Here is a 19,203-nt window from a genome sequence, read left to right on the forward strand (position 1 = left end):
CAGTAAACCTAGTACGGTTCCTCTGGTTGTGGCAGAACGAGTACAGGTGACGTCGTCAAACGTTCCTTCATCGTCTGGAAACTAGTTTCGCACGCTTCGGTCCATGCAAAAGGTTGATCCTTCCTCGTAAGTTGAGTCAAAGGTCCAACAATCTTGGCGAAATTCTCGATGAAACGACGATAGTATCCCGCCAAATCGACAAAACTTCTGATTTCAGTCAGTGTCCTTGGCTGTTCCCATTTCAACACGGTCTCTACCTTTGCTGGGTCCACAGCTATACCCTCTTTAGAGATCACGTGGCCTAAAAATTTGACTTCTTCAAGCCAAAATTCGCACTTGGAAGGGTTGGCGTACAACTCCTTTTCCCCCTCAGCACTTGTAAAACCTGACGCAGGTGCTCCTCATGATCCTTAGCATCCTTTGAGTAAATTAGAATGTCGTCAATAAATACCACGGCGAATCGATCTAAGAAAGTATGAATAGTCTTGTTCATGTAGTCCATGAATATAGCAAGTGCGTTTGTCACCCCAAATGGCATCACTAAATATTCATAGTGTCCGTAACGAGTTCGGAATGCCGTCTTCTAGATATCCTCTGTCTTTACTCTAATCTGATGGAAACCCGACTTCAGGTCTATTTTTGAGAATACCGCAACTCCTCGAAGTTGATCCATCAAATCATCAATTCTAGGTAACAGATACCTATTCTTGACGGTTGCTTTGTTAAGTTGTCGGTAGTCGACACACAATCTCGACCTTCCATCCTTCTTTTTTACCAATAAAACTGGCGCTCCCCAAAGCGAAACGCTTGGACGAATAAATCCTTTCGACAGAAGATTCGCTATCTGAGACTTCAATTCCACTAGCTCTGCAGGTGCCATACGATATGGTGCAATCGAAATCGGCCCTGTTCCCGGTACGATGTCAATAGCAAACTCGACGTCGTGTACAGGCGGCAATCCAGGTACATCGTCAGGAAAAACATCAGTGAAGTCTCTCACAACTGGAATATTGTTCACTTCCGGGTTCCCTGTACTCTCTAAGTTTAGCAATACAGAGTCCTCTTGAGATCCTTCGTTCAAAGAGACACTAATGTGGTTGGCAGATAGATACTCGAAAAGATCCGAGTCAGGAAATACCACTTTCTTTCGGTTGCAGTCCAAAAGACAATGATAATGAGATAACCAATCCATTCCTAGGATAACATCTAAGTTCTTGAGAGTTGTGCATACTAGGTTAGCATGAAAGACTCTATCTCTATATGTCACCGAACAGTACATGCAAGCAGCATTAGCAAGTAGGGTTTTAGCAGGTGTGGTAACAATAAGATCAAAGTTCAAAGCAGTAACAGGAAGTTTCAATCTGGTCACACATTCCCTGGAGATAAACGAATGCGTTGCACCGGAATCGAAAAGTATAGTTAGGAGATTACCGTCAATCTCGCAATTTTCTCTGATCAGACCGTCGACTCCTTCAGCCTCTTCACCATCCATGGTGTAAACTCTTGCTTTGGCAGCAGGGCGCTTTCCTCGAGCAGTGTTAACAGTCGGTTCAGTCTTGGGTGCCTTGCACTGACTGGCAGTGTGTCCCAATCTATTGCAATTAAAGCACTAAGGTCTCGTATCTGGACAAGTATTAGCATAGTGCCCCAGCTTTCCACATTTGAAGCAAGTCACCTCCCTGTTCGAAGTCTGACTTCCAGAACCACCAACAGTACCAGTCATGGGTTTATAAGATCCTGAGGTAAATCCCCTCCCAGTAGGACGTTGATACGGCTTCCTATTCTAAAATTTTCCTCTACCTTGATAGTTTTGAGAACCTGACCTCACTGGTCCTCCAGTCCCAACACGATTCAACCTCTTATTCTTCATCAGTTCCACCTCTGTGGCTTTCTCAACTAGTGACTGAAAGCGCATGATTCCTAATGGCCTCACAGAGTCCTCGATATCAGGCCTCAGTCCATTGACAAAACGCTTACACATGTAGCGCTCATCAACATGATCATTGAAGAATTGAAAGTGTTTCGCCAGAGACTCCAACTTAGAAGCAAATTCAGGTACAGACATACTCCCTTGACGGAGTGTCAGAAATTGTGCCTCCCGCTCGTCCCGAGCACTAGTTGGAAAATACTTTTCCAGGAATGCAGTTCGAAAAGAGTTCCGGTTGATCTCCTCATTATTGGCTTCCATAATTCCCCTGGTGCCCCTCCACCAGTACTCAGCATCACCAAGTAGCAGATAAGTTGCCATGCCTACCTTGGCACCTTCAATAGTCTGCAGCACACCAAAAATCTTCTCAATCTCTTGGATCCAAAGATCCGCTTTGTCCGGGTCAGTACCACCCAAGAACTTTGGTGGATCTTGTCTCCTGAAATCATTCAGTCCCTTGTTCTGATCCAAAGTCACTTCTCTCTGACGCTGATGTTGGTCACGTGCTTCCTCAGCCGCACGTCTCATCGCATTATCATTAGCCTGTGCAGTCACAGCTTGGGCCATAGTGGCCATCATCTCAGCTAGTTGGTTAGAGTTCACCACATTCTGTTAAGGCAAACAAACAGTTAGTACTCATCACAAGATAGTATCTGGCATAACTATACAATATGATTCAGCAATAACTTCAATCAATTCTAAGCGAAAAATCGCTTGCAGACAATCAATTTTCACTCTTTGCAGAGTCACACAACCTAGCACAGAAGACCTATTCCCCAAAGACTCCCGAAAGACTCGACAAGCTCTGATACCACAATGTAACACCCCGATTTCGGTGGCGTCACTTTAGTAACCAAAAGGAAAATAAAGCGGAAAAACGTGAATATTTTTTTTTCGATTTGATTTGTTTAGATAATAAATTTAAAGACTCGTCGACACAAAATTCTACAACAAAAGATAAACATAACTAATGTACAATATATTTATAGCCCCCGCTGTAAGTAGAGAACCACGTCACGAGTAACCTCCAGTGACGGGAAGTAGCCGAAAGTAGTGCCCGTGGGCAATATGTACAAACCAAGTGAAAGGTCAAGTGTTCGCAATACAGTCCTCCAAAATGAAAGTAGGTCAGCCCAAAACGACCTGAATAAGACCTCCTAGTCCAACCAACTCTCTGTGATTTCCATAAAGAAAACCACACAAAAAGCTAACGGTCGGGAACCTACCCTGCCCCAAAATACGAGCATGAAGACCAGATCTATAACTCTACTCCTACCCTAATCCTGTCCAGAGGAGTACACCCCAGCACTCACAACTACATGCTAGCGTGATCATCGTCCGAATCAGAATCCAGGACGACTTGGTCAATGTCTGTGATCATCCCTCCTCTCGCTACTGCAACATGCTCCTGTGCTGGTCTCACGGGTCCAGGACTCGAAACAAGGTCGGCAACAACGGCAACAGTAGGTGAGCTAGATTCCAATGAAGTCCCTCCCACAGGCTCCTCCTCCGAGGGGTCCTCATCGTCAGAAGACGACGGTGGTGGTGGTGCTCCTACTCCGGGTTCGCAGTGCACGCCGGGTGGCAGGTTGAAGCTGACAGTGTAATGCCTCAGAACTCCCTCCGTCAAGTGTCCCAGACTGTCGACACGATCTTCCATTAATCTCCCCGAGTAGATCGCTCTGTGGCCAGCGAGGTCGACCACCCATGAGTCGGGGATCTCCTGATCTAGCATCTCAAACCTAGTCCCCCCCGAAGGGTGGACCATCGTGAACCAATCTGCCATGGACATCTGACAAAGTCGTAGTCCGCCCAAACACACACAGAAGGCGCGAGGGTCAACCCCAAAGAATTACATAAGTAATACACCTAGTAGGTAAAGTTTAAGGGATAGCTACTTAGGCTTAGAAGTTTCTGATAGCATTATAAATTGTATAACTTCCAAAGAATATAAATGACAAATAATGACAATTAAAATATATCAAGTAAGATTAAGAAGTATCAATCACACTCGCCAACTAAGTCAGTATGCATGGTGCATGAATGAGATGACGAGGAACAAGATGCAATCCGGAAGGATGGGCACCATCGAGTCAATCCTAGCACCGGCCAAAGTGGGACCATTTCCGCTCGGGTGTCTCTTATACCAAACAAAATGTAGTCAGATCAGCAGTATACCCGCAGGCCTGCAATTTCCGTCTGCTACTAAGAATCACCGCAGTGTTCTTATGTGGAAATCCGGGTCTTATGACCATTTTGGAATCCACCGAGGTCCGGCATCCCACCGTGTATGAACCCCAGAAATGTGTGCATGAATGCAAAGTGATTAGCCAAACAACGTCTCCGACCTCACTCGTCACGTCGTCACGTGTTCTAGCTAACTTATTGTCTCTAAAAAGAATACCCTAAGGTAAATGTCGATTCTGCGACAAAAGACAATTAATTATAAAAAGTGTATTATCTCATGATGACTTCTCGAATCATCCGACTCATCTCCATCCGATGGTCAAAAACTGCTCAGCGAGCAAAGAGTATCGACATACTCGGAAACTATTCGTTTCCCGGCTTATCTTATAGATAGCCGAACAACAAAACTGCTCCTCGAGCAAAAGAGTATTAACATACTCAGAAACTTATTAACTTCCCGGCTTATCTTTTAGATAGCCAAACAACAAAACTGCTCCTCGAGCAAAAGAGTATTAACATACTCAGAAACTTATTAGTTTCCCCAAAACTTGGATTCGACGACACTTCTCATTTTCCAAAACTAATATCCAAACCCTAAGTTTTCATCTGAGATTGTTATCATTATTTAAAGGTTCAGAGGTTGTTTAGTGTCTTATGAATTTTCCTTGTAAAACAGTTTCCATTTAGTTTCATCTCTAATCTTATGAGTTTAAAAGATCCCATAATCCCAAGTAACTCCCAGAGAAGGTCTCGATCCACTAAAATATGAATAAGGGCCCGAATCTCCGTTCGTCCCATCAAACTTTCCCAAAAACTCATGATGAGTGTAACATAACTGCCCGTTATCCTCACTCTGACGTACAACAGATATATGTGTAATTGCATTATCAAAGTACACAATCCAACAGTCATGGCACATATATCAACACATCCTAGATTAACCATTTAGCACATAGCATGTAGATCAATATCAACACATCCTAGATTAACCATTTAGCACATAACATGTGAATCAATATCAAAAACAATTCCAGCGATAAATGATTATCATTGTCAGCCGTAGCCTCAGAAAACATTTTCCCAGTCAATCACAATCAAGTGCATAAACAATAAATCAAGTCGAATTCGTCGACACCTAAAGAATTAGCTAGTATTCAGTGAGTAGCCCTAACCTGTAGCTCCTCCAGTGTGATCCTGAAGCGTTCCTTCACAATCTCCTCCTTCCGCTCCTTGGAAATCCTCAAACGAACCTTAGAGCGAAAACCACATAATTCAATCACAATCAGTCAAAAACTCAGCAGACAACAATTACCAAAGTTACACGAAGCATCATAAACTCCGAAGTACGATAATCTAACGCGTTAAGACAAGTTTTCGAAAAACGAATTTTTCCTCCCCCCTTGGAGGTGCTCTCGGCCACACACACTAATTGTGTGTGCCGATTTTTCTTCGATCAAACTTGGTTCCTAGGTTATCATTAGTCGTAACTAATGCGAATTAAAGCTCGGAAAAATTATCGGATCGAAAACTGTCGCAGGGGTATTTTGGTCAGTGTTTTTAGCTCGGAATTTCAAAATTGGAATTTTGAAAAACAAGTTTGATGGGGACGTCACCAGCGACGTTTATGACAACTAATCCTACTGGCGCTAAGCTCAGTCGAGAGTTTTAAGTCTAAAGGACGAAACTTTGGCTAAAAATGGGTTTTTCAAGCAGAATTGAAACTCGGCGGCAATTCGGCGACATTCGGCAAAATGTAATCCGCTAAACATGCTCTTGGGCATGCAGGGATTAAGTTTAGACAGAGAAATCGAGTTATTTGGACAGTTTTACAAAAAGCTCAAAACTTTGAGCACATAAAGACATAGAGAAAAACGACAGAATTGACGATCAGAAGTGAGAGATAGCATCTATACCTCGATGTCTTCGAGTAGCAACGAACGGTGCAGCGATCATGCAAGAAACGGAGAAAATCTTTTTCTTCCTTCTCCTACTCCAAGCTCGCGGGTTTGATGGCTATGGTGTTGGAAAATTTTTGATTTTTTTCAAGCTATTTATAGTTTATGGAAAATGCGGAAAAATGAAAATTTCGCGATTTCGATTTTTCCTGTGCCTTCCTCTGTGATTTCTAAGATAGGTTCTGGCGACAGAATTCCAAAACTCAAAATAGGTTTCTTGGAATTAAGACAAACGATCCAAAGTCGGTGTATATCGATTTTACCCGAAAAACTACTTTTTGCATTTGATGTCGGATGAGAAAACTTCTTTCTGAAGAAAGATTAGAAACCTCGAAAGAAATAGGTGTTCGCGTGTGGAATCTTCGTTTGAAGCTCCGAATAGAAAAAGTCTTCATCGACCGTTTATTTTAAGTTTCTTGAGTTATCAGGGATTTAGTTTCGGCAAACCTCCGAGAATTAGAATCGGACGTTCGTACATTTCAGGGTTTCGTATCGAAATGCTCGCCATGGAAAGATTAAGGGAAGTTCTAACATTTCTCTGAAGATTTTTGGAATTAGTTTCCATCGTGTCTTTAAGTGTAAATTAATCGTTTACTATCGCTCTCGTCCAAGGTATAAGCGAATACTACTTACGCTATAACTTATATCGACTTTAATACTATTCTTAGCCTTTTCCTGAACTTTCTCCTTCATAAATTTATTCCATTTGATAAACACTTGTTCAGGTTTTCCTTCACGTTACATCGAAACTAATCGTGAATAGGAATTTTATTCGGTTTATTCTAAGCTTAAAAACTTGGGTCTCACATTACTACCCTCCAAAAAGAAAGTTTCGACCTCGAAACTTAAGGTTCAGCAAAAAGTTCCGGATACTGTTCCTTGATCTTTTCCTTCAGCTCCCATGTCGCATCACCAGTGTCCTTGTTCCAAATGACTTTCACCAATACAATCTCTTACAAACAATGGCGTGCGAGAGTCGACTTCCAAATAATAGTATTTAATATAGCACAATGATGTATACATCATAACCACAACAGATAATATTGCTAAACACAAGCAACACAATGCATATAATCATATTACGTTACTCAATCAAGTCGTATTATCATTCCACACAATCAAAGGATAGGCATAATAACACATCAAGTTAGTTGCACATTTATGCTTGTCCAATCATGTTTGAAAGATGATTCCAGACAAAACAGCTAATCACAAGGTAGACGGGGCAAGACAACGGAATTGCCACTTAGTAGGTCGAACACCTCGCAGTCAGTCCAACATATAGTTGACCATACAGACCCGAGTGTCACTTACCACCTAGGAATCATCAAGTCGATTAAGCTCACTCTAGTTGACCATATAGACTTACGTGTGCCAAAAGACGACATCGCCAAGTCGATTCAACCCACTCTAGTTTAACATATTGACTCAAGTATGCTAAAAGTTAGTACCCTATGGTTAGGCTTCCATTGAAGGCCCGATCTGTGATTGTCCCAACCTTCATGAGGCCCGACCTTTTGATCGTCTCGACCCTTATTAGATATACATACATGAATGCATCATAGTTTGCCACACAACAAAACGTCCTCACAAGGGTTCGCGTCTCTAGCTAATAGTTATTGTCTCCACAATACTCTTAAACAACAGCGGTTTCCTGAACAATTTGCTTAACAAGTAAGGAGTGCCCACCCTGGTGGCTTCTCTTCTCGCACCACAACTTTTCATTCTCTTGATGACAAAAATTAAAGGGTTAATCGTCTACTTGGTCCCTGTCTTTGTCTCGCCGTCTGAAATTAGTCCCTCCCCGGAAAATTTGAAAATCTAAGTCCTCGCGTTTGTAAAGTGTGTGGAGCAGGTCCTCGCCGGAGTTGGGAGCTCCGGCGAATGATGAATTGGCTAGCTGACTGGGATAAAAATGCTGACGTGGATTTAAAATAAAATAAAATAAATAACACATCAAAATTTTAATTGAATTAATAAAATAAAATAAACAAAAAACCTTCTTAATGATTAAGTAAACAAACTCTTCATTCCAAATCAATTCCAGAAACATGCCCATCTAAAAAACTAAAAACCAAAATACAAGATGAATTCATACTTTTCCAGTAGAACAAGTAACGCATGAAACAACAACCTGGTATCATCAAGCTTGCCAGCACAATAACAGAATCCAACATCTCCTTCATCTTCTTCCCACTTAAAAAACAACCCAAACCCAAATCTAATTTCAAAACATCTTCATCTTCCTCTTTTAACACTTCACCGATTCAAGGGAGTATTTCAAGCCCTCAATTTCGTTCCTTGCAACACCAATTGGACAAGGTTTGGAGTGCTCTCTGATGCATTCGTTTCTCTTCCTCATCACCTCACTGCAACATCACACACAGAGGAAAGAAACACCCCCACCCAGAAACCCATTCCAGATACCCATCTCCACCTTCTCCTGCAACCCAACCCCACTCATAACCCACCCCTAATTAACCCAAATTACCCTCTTCATCATCATCATCATCATCTTCTACCATGAACCCTAAACCCAGCCACCTGCAACCTCACCCTCTCCCCGAAACCCCAACCCGCTGTAACCTCACCCTCACCTACCCCCAAACCCCAACCCTGCATTTTACACTCCTCTGCCTCTCTTCCCGACCATTAAACCAACAACCTTGAAGCCACCTTCCCTCCTTCAAACCCAGCCACCACCACCCAAACCCGATCGCCCAGGGCACCTTCACCTGCAACCCAACCCCACTCGTTACCTACCCACCTTCACCTGCAACCCACCCGACCTTCACCCCTACTCGTAACCCACCCCACCCTCACCCGCAACCCACCCTTGAAACCCATCTTGACCCAGAAGAAAGGGAAGAAGGAGAACGCCTTCACGATCGACTATGTCGCCAACAGTGGCGGCTCCAAGCTCGCCGTCCTCAGCGATGCCACCGGCAGCGAGATCAAGGAAAAGTACGGTCTCGGCTGCGAGCTCGGGAGAGGAGAGTTCGGAATGACGTATCTCTGCACGGATAAGGAGACCGGTGAGGAGTACGCGTGCAAGTCGATTTCGAAGAAGAAGCTGAGAACCACCATCGACATTGAAGATGTGAGGAGCTCTGTGAGGGCAGAGCTGGGTTTGAGAGGATGAGAAGATGAGAAGAACTCAGAAGGTTCTGGGTTTGAGAGGAAGAAGCAATTGATTAATGGTTTTTTCTATTTTTATTATTTGGGGGAAATTGATTTTTTTAGTTAGATTAGGTTAGATTTGTTAATGAATTTAAAATTAGTTAATTTGATTAATAAATATGACTTGTTATTTAGTTTTTAGTTTTTAATTTTTAATTTTTTTTTAAAGCCACGTAAGCTTACTAGCACAGTCAGCATGCCATATCATCACTCGCCGGAGCCCTGGGCTCCGGCGAGGACCTGCTCTACACACTTTTCAAACGCGAGGACTTAGATTTTCAAATTTTCCGGGGAGGGACTAATTTCAGACGGCGAGACAAAGACAAGGACCAAGTAGACGATTAACCCAAAATTAAAAGGTAGTTCTAAAGAAAAAGCAGCTGTTCTAACTTCTAACTTCTAAGGGTAAAATGGCAGTTTGAACCACCTAATTGTGTGCGCTCCACCTAGACTTCGAAAATTCTACCCGCGCTACCCTTCTCTCGAAATTTCTCAACCAACATTCACAACTAGTCGATTTTTCACTTCCCTTTCTCCCTGCATCTTTCTCTTTTGTGTTAGGGTTTTTATCTCTCTTCGCGTTTCGTTTCTTTGTTCGGGTTTGGTTGTTGAGAGATTGTCGAGGGTTTGCGTCTCTGGTACGTTGAGATAGGGTTGTGGAACTCGCCGAAACGTTGGCGATTTTGAGCACAACATTGTGTATGCCATCGAGCTTGTTTCAGGTTTGTTGCTACGATATTCGTTGGTTAAACTTTAGCTTTTGCAGGAAATTGCGTTTCCTTTATGGTGATTTTGTGTTTTGTCCTGATTTTGTGAAGAATTGAGATCGTTTCTGTTTTCCAGTTCATGAATCCTCACTGATTTTCTGTTGTGTTATGAAAATCTTCATTGAGGTACCTCTGTGTTTAGTCCTATTGCAATCAAGCATTAGAACTTACACAATGATTAGGGAAATTGCATTATGTTTCCATTGAAATACTTTTTTGTGCATCTCAATTATTTATTCAAATTGTCTTTTATTTATTCATTCAGGCCACACTACTTTCAAGGAAATTATAAGAAGTTCTTCTATGCACACCAACCATACTAGCACCATGTATCTGTCTGCACATTGAAATGGTGGCCGGTGGTTAGTCGAGAGTGTGATTGCTGATTCCTGTTCGAAGATTTGGAGACGGAGGCATTTTCATTTGGAATTTGAGGAGATCAATCGATGAGGTCATTCCCAAGCTGGAGAAGAAGCTCTCAGATGCAGCGGTGGTGAGGTTGTGGTGTGGTTCATGGAAGAAAAAACAAATGACATTACCAAACAGGTATTTTACAATCAATTTCGGATCTGGCTTTGCTATGTTATACAGTACATTACAACTTATATGATTGCTTTTCTTTATATAATTTCATCTGATTGGTGCCTGGATATGCAGTCTACCGAACATATGAATGATTGAATTCTTGGTTTTAAGTCAGCTTTGGGCATTCCATCTTTTAGTTAATAGCTTGATTCATGCACTCATGTCATGTCACATGCCCTGTTCCTTTATTATTTTTACTACTATTACTACTACTGTTATTTAGTATTAGTATTTTGGCTTTATCTGTTCTTTTTTTCTTCATATAATGCTTTAATTAAATGTTGTAAAGATGCTTTTGCTAGAATGGCCATTACTAAAGTAATATAGGAGTGATGAATAGTTATGAGTCCCTCCTCTGTTTATTGCTAGTGCATGTTTGACTTCATTAGTGCTTGCTGTTACTGCATTTGTGGCTGATGAAAGCTTCTATGGGGCGACAATTCATTGTGAGTGGTGCATATAGTACCTTCTGCAGAAGCTCTACTCTTTCCTATTTAATGAAAATGCTTTTTCTTTGGTCAGAAACAGAACCAAAGGAGCTACACTTTGATTAATTGTTAAGTGAATAATGTTTGCCAAGCTCAAGACCACAACTGTATGAAATGATCAATAAATGCATGCTATGAAATGTATCACCAAATCCTCAGTCTGCATCTTCCAAAAACCAAAGTGTGTACTATCAAACCTTTCGATTTTCACCTTACCTTCATTTGCGACCATCCCTCTGCCTCAAACATTACTTCTCACGATCGATTCTCAAATATTTCTCGCAAAAAAATGCAAAATTCCAAACCAGCTCTGATACCAGTTGTTGAGAAGAATTATGCAGTATTTTTCTATAATGTCATATTTGTGTAAGTGAAGCATAAATGTGAAATAATTTGATACACCAAATTGATAACGCAGTTCGGCTAATAATGTCTACATATTCGGACTGCTGCAAATCATTTTTTGAAAAAGAAAGTATATAAGTTTACGAAACACTCAAAACCACTCACAACCCAATTACACCCAGAAGCTAAGCTATTTTCTCTGTAATATTTCTCTCTGATTTTCTCTCTCTTTTTTTTTTTTTTTGCGCTTCTCGTGACCTGGTTGTATTGTGTTTTAAGTTGCTTTGTTTTTGCATCATTTTATAGGAGAATTGTTAGGCATAACTTCCGTAACTTGTTGTGTCATTTTCCCCAATGCATGCATTACATTTCCTAACAAATTGCTCCTTCAATTTTTTTGTGTGGTGTTTCAAGTATTAAAAAAGTGGTCATCCATTTCTTTGACGTTGTAAATAGAAGGCAACCATAAATTGTTACATGCAGGCAATGTAGTGTGGGCGAAGACACTCTGAAATGAATTGCCTCAAATTTGATTATCTTCAATGTCGCCGGCCAGGCCAGGCCATCTACCCATAGTTAATGGTCTGATCCCGTGACAGCTCATATCATAGCAGCATGCCTTGCAATTCAGAAACATATATGATTTTATTCCCCCTTCAACAATTTGCAGCCCTTATTATACTCTTCAGGACTTAAAAGGTTTCGCGTATAATGAGATATCAAGTGCCCTTACTAGGCTATATAACACATGTTCTATGGAGGGCCTTTGCTTCTTAAGCCCTATGCTAGACAAAGCTAGCTTTAGTGTGATCTCAAATGCTTCTACAGAGTACTCCCCTTTGAGTTTAGGATCAGCGAATTCTGAAATATCACCGCGTCTTGCAAAATCTCTGGCCTATAAAAGCAAAGTAATTAATGGTGTTCATCAATCAAGTTTGAGAAGTATATAGATTTAAGAACTTAGGATCTCTTTTCTCACCATTTTACTTAGGGACCCTGGTCTCTGAAAATCGATGTTCAGGACCCTCTGTCCTGATAGAAGTTGTAATAACACTATTCCAAAGCTGTAGACATCTCCTGATGCATTTACATGGTGATTGCTCCGATATTCAGGGTCAATATAGCCAAATGTTCCTCTCACTTCAGAGCTCACATAGGATTGACCAGGGTCCATAGCTCTGGACAACCCAAAGTCTGAAAGCTTTGCTTTGAAGTTGGAATCAATGAGAATGTTTGACGGCTAAAAATACCATATATAATGAGGGATTAATGAAGCAACCTGAACAATGAGTAATAATAGAGAATGTATAAAATACCATGTGCCATTGTGTATACCTTTATATCACGATGAACAATGCAGCCACCTAGGTAGGTATGGAGAAACTCAAGACCTCTTGCACTATCAACAGCAATCTCTAGTCTTTGAATCCATGAAAGAACTTTATCATTTCCTGTGGAAGTAATTTTAGTATTCAAGAACTTCTATTTAAAGGATCTTAGGGAATTTTGTTGGTAGTGTGCCTATAATAGTTGCATTACTGTGGGATATTTAGTTTTAGGAGCTTGTTTTCTTTAAGGATATGTTGCATTTACTTTTAAGTTGATGTTAGTAAATCCTAAACTCAAAGTTACGTTTGAATTTGAATGTGTTTGAGTTATTTAGTTGAAACTTGATTTTAAGACTCAGTTTTCATATCACCTTGTTAGTAGATTTATGATGGGAACCAATGAAACAGAGAAAGGAACAGGGAATAATGGCAGATAATTGCTAATGGAATTATGTGAAAAGGAGAAACAAACACAGTAGTATCACTACTACTCCAGAGCTAAGCTCCTATAGAGAAAGCATTTCTCTATTCACTCTTACAATAACAATACTCTCAGATACCTCTCCCCTACTAACAGAATTCCCTTTATACACAAATTCCCCTAATCCCCGTAACTAACTCTTCCTAACACCCTTTCTCACACTGCCAGCTCACTCTTCTTCTGGATGCTTCCTTCCTTTCCCCTCCTCACATACCTGTGCCATACCTTGGGCCTTGGATTAATTGTCTCAGCCCATTCTCTATTTGGGGGCCTATCAATTTATTGTGTTTTTCTGCTATGTATTTGCTCTATATATATATAGCATTCAATGATTAATAAAATTATCTTCTTCCAATTACAATTTTTTTTCTATATTTCTTGATACAATAACAAGTTTAAATGAAAAGGGGAAAGAAAAGAAATACCAAATAGCCACTCTGAGAGGTTTCCATTGTGGCACAGTTCATACACCAGGAAGCATTCAACTTTATTTTCACAGTATCCGAGTAGAGCTACTAGGTTTGGATGTTTGACATGGGAAAGACTCCTCACTTCTCTAACAAATGTCTCCATGGCTCCTTCATTGATTATATGCTTAACTGCAACATATTGACCGTTGGAGAGTACACCTTTGTAAACTTTTCCTGTAATGATCATAATAGAAAAAAGGAATTCCTTTTTCAGTTCACAGGTTTTCCTTTGTGAATGTACTAGTCATTTAGTTATCTCATTTTCAATGTTCTCATCCTTCTATGAAGACACTATCATCTACAAAAAATAGGAACTCAAAATTAAACTTTCGAGTTGATTTTGTATCAATTCAAATGTCACCTTTAAATCTTTCCTCTACAAATTCTCCCCCTTTGCCTTAGTTTAGTATTGCTTGGAGACATCGGAGGTCATTCAATTGTAATTATAATGAATAAGAAATACATTTTTCATAAGAAAATAAGCCATATTCTTACCTGCTATTCCTTGGCCAATGAAATTTGAAGCGCTGAGATTCCTAGCGGCTACAGAAACATCCTCCAAAGTTATCTTAAGTGATGTTGAATCCTCTAGCTCTGAATAGTTAGATGGTGTCAAGTAAGTCAAACAAATAGATGCCTAGATGGTTCAGGATCATAAAATAATTCACAAAAGCTCTGTTTTTCTCAATTACCATGTTCTATTGTTGGAGCAGTTCTAATTCTTTTGACAAACATTGCAAGGGCGGCAAGAAGCACTACTAGTGTAACTCCAATGAAGCCAATGGCTAGAATCCAGAGACGTGTTGGCATCATATTCCACAAAAGCTATTGGAAGATCCTCCCTAGTTGTGAGCAATTCTCAATTTGAACCATTCAAGGCTGAAGAAAACTGAATATCAAGGACACAATCATAAACACGAGTTTGAAGAGTGCTCAACAGCAGAAGCAAACAGCAAAGGAGTTTTCCCCCAGAAACTTGGTTACATTAGAACAAGAGAAATTTAAGTATTTAACACGAAGATCCAAATTTGAAGATTCTACGCAATTTTAATACAATTGGAAACAAGATCAGGGGCATAAGATTTAAGCAAATGGCATTAGCGTGGTTGTTCCACAAGTTCTCTGAATGAGCTTTCAGCCGCTTGGAATGAATTGCCGTACTTTTGGAATATATGTATAATATTCTTACAAAAAGTGCCGGTGGATGCAAGTGTTGACTGTCTTTTTTCAATATTGTTAAAAAAATTATTTACCAAAATATTGTATTTTTAAGTATTTATCAATGGTCTATTCAAAAAAAAAAAGTATTTATCAATGGTTATTTTGGCCATGCAGGATGTCTAGATGACCACCTTTGGAAAAACTTCTCATGTGGGCCCACCTTTTTGTGAAAGTGACCCCTGCGGCCAAGAGTTTTCGTTAGTCATTAATTTCATCATTATGTTGACTGATTGTTGGGGTAGTTGGGGTTCTGAGAAAGTCTCTTCACATGAGGAGTTCATAAATAAAAAAATTACACAAGCAATGAGGGTTTAAATTGTGTTTTGAAAAACAATTTTAAACTATTTCAAGAAAATATAAGTTCTTAAAGCTTTCCACAAAAGAGAAAGGGTGTAGCGGATAGATAAGAATGATAGCGATAGATAACTTAAAAGCAAATAACAACCATACAAGAAATTTTTATCTTGATTCACCCTAAATCGATGAGCTACGTCCAGACCATGGTATCTACTAAGATTTTGCACTAAACAAGTATGCAGGACTTCTCCTGCAGCAAGTATGAAGGACTTCTCCTCAACAAGTATTTGACATAACTTCTTCCAAACAATTATTTAACAAGACTTCTCCCATATCTGAAAAAGGATTTTGCTTCTACTTAGATCTATTCGCAAAGAGTGATGTAGAAAGATTAAGATCAACTTACTCTTTTTCAAGTGTGTACAAGATATGACACTAAAAATTATCAAGAGTACTCCAGAGAAAGATTTGACTTGTATGTGTTTAGATGATGATGGACAAAGAAGTTCTCAAGACTTTTTTGCTTGTTGTTCAAATGCTGAAAGAATGAAGGGTTAATGGTAAAATTAGTCTCTGTCTTTGTAGTGAGTTTTGATTTTAGTCTCTCTCCGGGAAATACTAAGCAATATCTCTCTAACATTTCATGCGTTTTGATATTAGTTGTAACACCCCATTTTTAATTAAAATAATATTGGTATTTTATTTTAATTAAGATTATATCGTATGGTGGTTTATTAGGCGATATATTAATACTTTAATGAAATAAAATATTTTCTGTGATGCTGGGTGTGTTGTATGAAATGGAAGAGAGTGAGGGGGTGAAAGTTAGGATTAAAAACGGAGACAAGGACTAGGAGAGATTTTGGGGTTTTTAGTTTATCCCTTGAGGAATTAGGTTTAGATGGTTAATTAAGGATGGGGGCGGCAGCTAAAGAAAAAAAGATAAGAAAAGAAAGAAGAGATGAAGCTGCTCGCGTGAAAGAAGAAGAAGAAGAAGGGAAGAGGAAGCTGCGGTTCGCGTGAAAGAAGAAGAAGAAGAAGGGAGGAGAGTCGCTGTCGCGTGGAGGAAATAAGGAGAAGAAGGGGAGAGGCGTTGTGGTGATCGTGGAGAGGCCGAGAATCAAGAAGAAAAGGGTCTAGGAGGCTTTGTACCGGTGTCATAGAAGGTAAGGGTCTGAATTTACCTTGTATAATTGTAGTATAACAGAGGTTGAGTTTAACATGAAGGAAACCCCAACTTCTTTGAAAATTCAGAACTGAGATACTGTGTTGAGTGTTAACATGTGGTGAGCAAAATTGATTTTGAGCGAAATTGAGGTTCTGGGGGGAAATTGGGTTATGTTTCTGCCCAAAGATACCCTAACAACCTGTGCTGTAGAGAGCATAACTCTCTTTACATAATTCCAAATTGAGTGAAATCAATTTTGTATGAAAGCTAACTCATAGGGTTATGTTGAATAATATTTTCATAATTTTTGGATTGCTGGTTCAGTACCAGAATTATCTGCAAGTTCACTCTGTTTATACCCGCAGACACCCTAACAGCCTGTTCTGTAGAGAGCATAACTCTCTCTACAGAATTCCAAATTGAGTGAAACCAATTTTGTATGAAAGTTAACTCATAGGGTTATGTTGGGTAATATTTTCATAATTTTTGGACTGCTCGTTTAGTACCAGAATTATCTGCAAGTATGCTATGTTTCTATTTATTTCTGGAATTGATTCTGGAACTGGTTCTAGTAATTAATGTGAGACATTTGGTGATTTTGTGTTGCTAGATTGTTGGTGAAATAGTGAATGACTTGATAATTATATTGAAGTGTTATTTTGTGTAATTTTGGTGTGATTTTCATTATGGAATTTGGTGAGAAAATATGTTATATATTTGGGGCTGGAGTGGTCTCAAATTTGCATGTTTTAATTTATGAGTTTTTGCACGAAATACACTTCATTTAGTCAAGAGGCAACGTGTCGGTTTTCCTCGGAAAACTGGGGCTTGTCCCAAAACTGGAGTGGTTCTGGAAGTCTGGAGTGGACTTCATTGGTGGTTAACTGTCTGGAGTGGACGCGGTGATACCGCTAAGGTTAACAATTGGTACCACATGCATGCATTGGAGTCTCACACACTAAGTTTCACTTTTTTCAGTGGCTTTATGTGTTTGGTGAATTGTTGGTGAATTGTTTTGTTGTTGTGGTGAAGTCGTGAAGTTGAATTATTATTCTTCTTAAAGCTTATAATTTTCCGAAGCAATAATAAGAATTGTGAAACTGTCTTGAGAGCAAATATTATAATTACTCAGATTTTAAAGAAAAGGTGAAGAGTTTATAAAGCAGAATCTGAATTGATTACTTGCTCTTTGTTATGCTATATTTTATACAATGTAAGTTCTTACCCTTCTGTTGGAATGATGTTCTATGCGACATCGTACAGGTACTGGAGGTAGAGATGTTGCTCATGAGTGTAAGACCAAGATTTGGTCATGTAGTACAACTCTATGTTTTGATGATTACAAGTTAATTATTGTTTATGAACAATTATGGTACTCTAACGTTGTTCTCTGAGTGTTTAATTGACAGGCTCTGACTCTGGTCTAAAAACACACTTATTAGAAGCACAAAGCAAAAAGAGTAGCCCACCTAATGCTTTCGCTCTCACTATATTCTGATTGAAAAGTAGTATATGCTTCAGAAGTTCTGAAGATTATAAGCTCTGATGTGGATTCAGATCACTTCAAGTTCTGAAGACCAGAAGCTTTGAAGGTCCAGAAGCTAAGAAGTGAAGACTCTAAAGTCCAAGAGTAAGCTGGCTCTGAAGACCAAGTACTTCCAACTCTGATGACTAGAAGTTCTGATGAATAGGCCAGAAGCAGAAGCTACGAAGGTCAGAGGATCCAAGCTTCCCTCTGACTCTGATCTCATGAGCTGCACGCGTCCCAACACGAAGCGTCACCCGATCAGAAGTCAGCTAGGATTAACTACCATCTACAAACATCTATACAACAACACATAACTAAAAAAATACTTCAAGTCTTTAAATATGACAAGTAATTACAAATAAATTATTCTCCAAGTCTCCAAAAAATAGTAGAAGGACTTCAAGTCTCCATAAATTATATACCCTACTAGTAGGTTAGGTAAAAGTTAAAATTATTAAAAATATATATTAAATAATATATTATTATTATATGATTGGATTTCGAGTTGGGTTGGATGGATTATTATGGAATCCGATATCCGATCCAAAGATGATTGAATCGTAATAAAATCAATCCAATTGATCTGTTTGCCCAATCTAACACGTATTTTTATCATTGGATCAAATTGGGTCGAATGATTTCATTGGGTTGACCCGGCTCATGTGCACCCCTAATTTTTTAGACTTGTTGGTAGTCATATTCAAGCTGGTTGTGCTGTTGCATATCACTTTCAGCTTGTGGGGAGTCGGGGAGATGTTGAGATAGAAAGTTAGTTCTAGCAGTTAATTTGTTATTTTCATTACGTTACACACGTGCTTAGTTAATTAGGATAACAGAAATAGTTTATGTTAGTTCACTATTGAATTACTTAGTCTATAAATAAGCGATGTAGCTTGTACTTCAATTTTTAATTCAATGAAATCCAAATCAAATTCATTCTACTAGATGTTTCTCTCTACTTTTATGATAATAGATGATGATTGCTCTTGGGTTATGGATGATCGGTGGAAAAGTTATATTAACCTAATACATGTGAGATAAGAGTGCCAAGTGAGGCATTATGTCAATGTGAGCATGATGAACGGTAATAGAAGATGAACTGTGAAGACAGGATCAGAATACTCTCAATTGTAAATTCTCTTTACTTTCTTCAAGTTTGAATTTGTATATGTCTCTCTTCATATGTATATGAGAACTCTTTGAATATTTATAAAGAGATGAATAAACACAAATGTTCAAATTGAACATTGTAAACACACTAAGCAGTAGGAAGCTG

At 39.4% G+C, this 19,203-nt stretch overlaps 1 protein-coding gene and 1 long non-coding RNA gene across 2 annotated transcripts; one reads left to right on the forward strand and one right to left on the reverse strand.

Moving 5' to 3' along the window:
• Nucleotides 1-9,636: 9,636 nt before the first annotated feature.
• LOC130713725 (uncharacterized) lies at nucleotides 9,637-15,043 on the forward strand. Its single transcript, XR_009011003.1, has 3 exons — nucleotides 9,637-9,971; nucleotides 10,282-10,562; nucleotides 14,455-15,043. It is a non-coding gene; the product is annotated as an uncharacterized LOC130713725 (long non-coding RNA).
• On the reverse strand, nucleotides 11,803-14,547 carry LOC130713724 (probable serine/threonine-protein kinase PBL1). The gene is made up of 6 exons (XM_057563521.1): nucleotides 14,406-14,547; nucleotides 14,209-14,307; nucleotides 13,669-13,887; nucleotides 12,770-12,885; nucleotides 12,414-12,674; nucleotides 11,803-12,329 (listed from the first exon to the last, which is right to left on the reverse strand). The coding sequence occupies exons 1-6, from the start codon at nucleotides 14,524-14,526 to the stop codon at nucleotides 12,120-12,122; spliced, it is 1,026 nt and encodes a 341-aa protein (XP_057419504.1). The 5' UTR covers nucleotides 14,527-14,547; the 3' UTR covers nucleotides 11,803-12,119.
• Nucleotides 15,044-19,203: the final 4,160 nt, after the last annotated feature.

This window comes from Lotus japonicus, chromosome 4, assembly GCF_012489685.1.
Source record: "Lotus japonicus ecotype B-129 chromosome 4, LjGifu_v1.2".
NCBI lineage: Eukaryota > Viridiplantae > Streptophyta > Magnoliopsida > Fabales > Fabaceae > Lotus > Lotus japonicus.

Coding starts and splice junctions, on each gene's coding strand:
- LOC130713724 (XM_057563521.1), bottom strand. CDS start 14,526: ATGATGCCAACACGTCTCTGGATTCTAGCCATTGGCTTCATTGGAGTT. Junction 14,308..14,405: donor TGCTCCAACAATAGAACATG/GTAATTGAGAAA, acceptor CTAACTATTCAG/AGCTAGAGGATTCAACATCA. Junction 12,675..12,769: donor TTGTTCATCGTGATATAAAG/GTATACACAATG, acceptor TGGTATTTTTAG/CCGTCAAACATTCTCATTGA.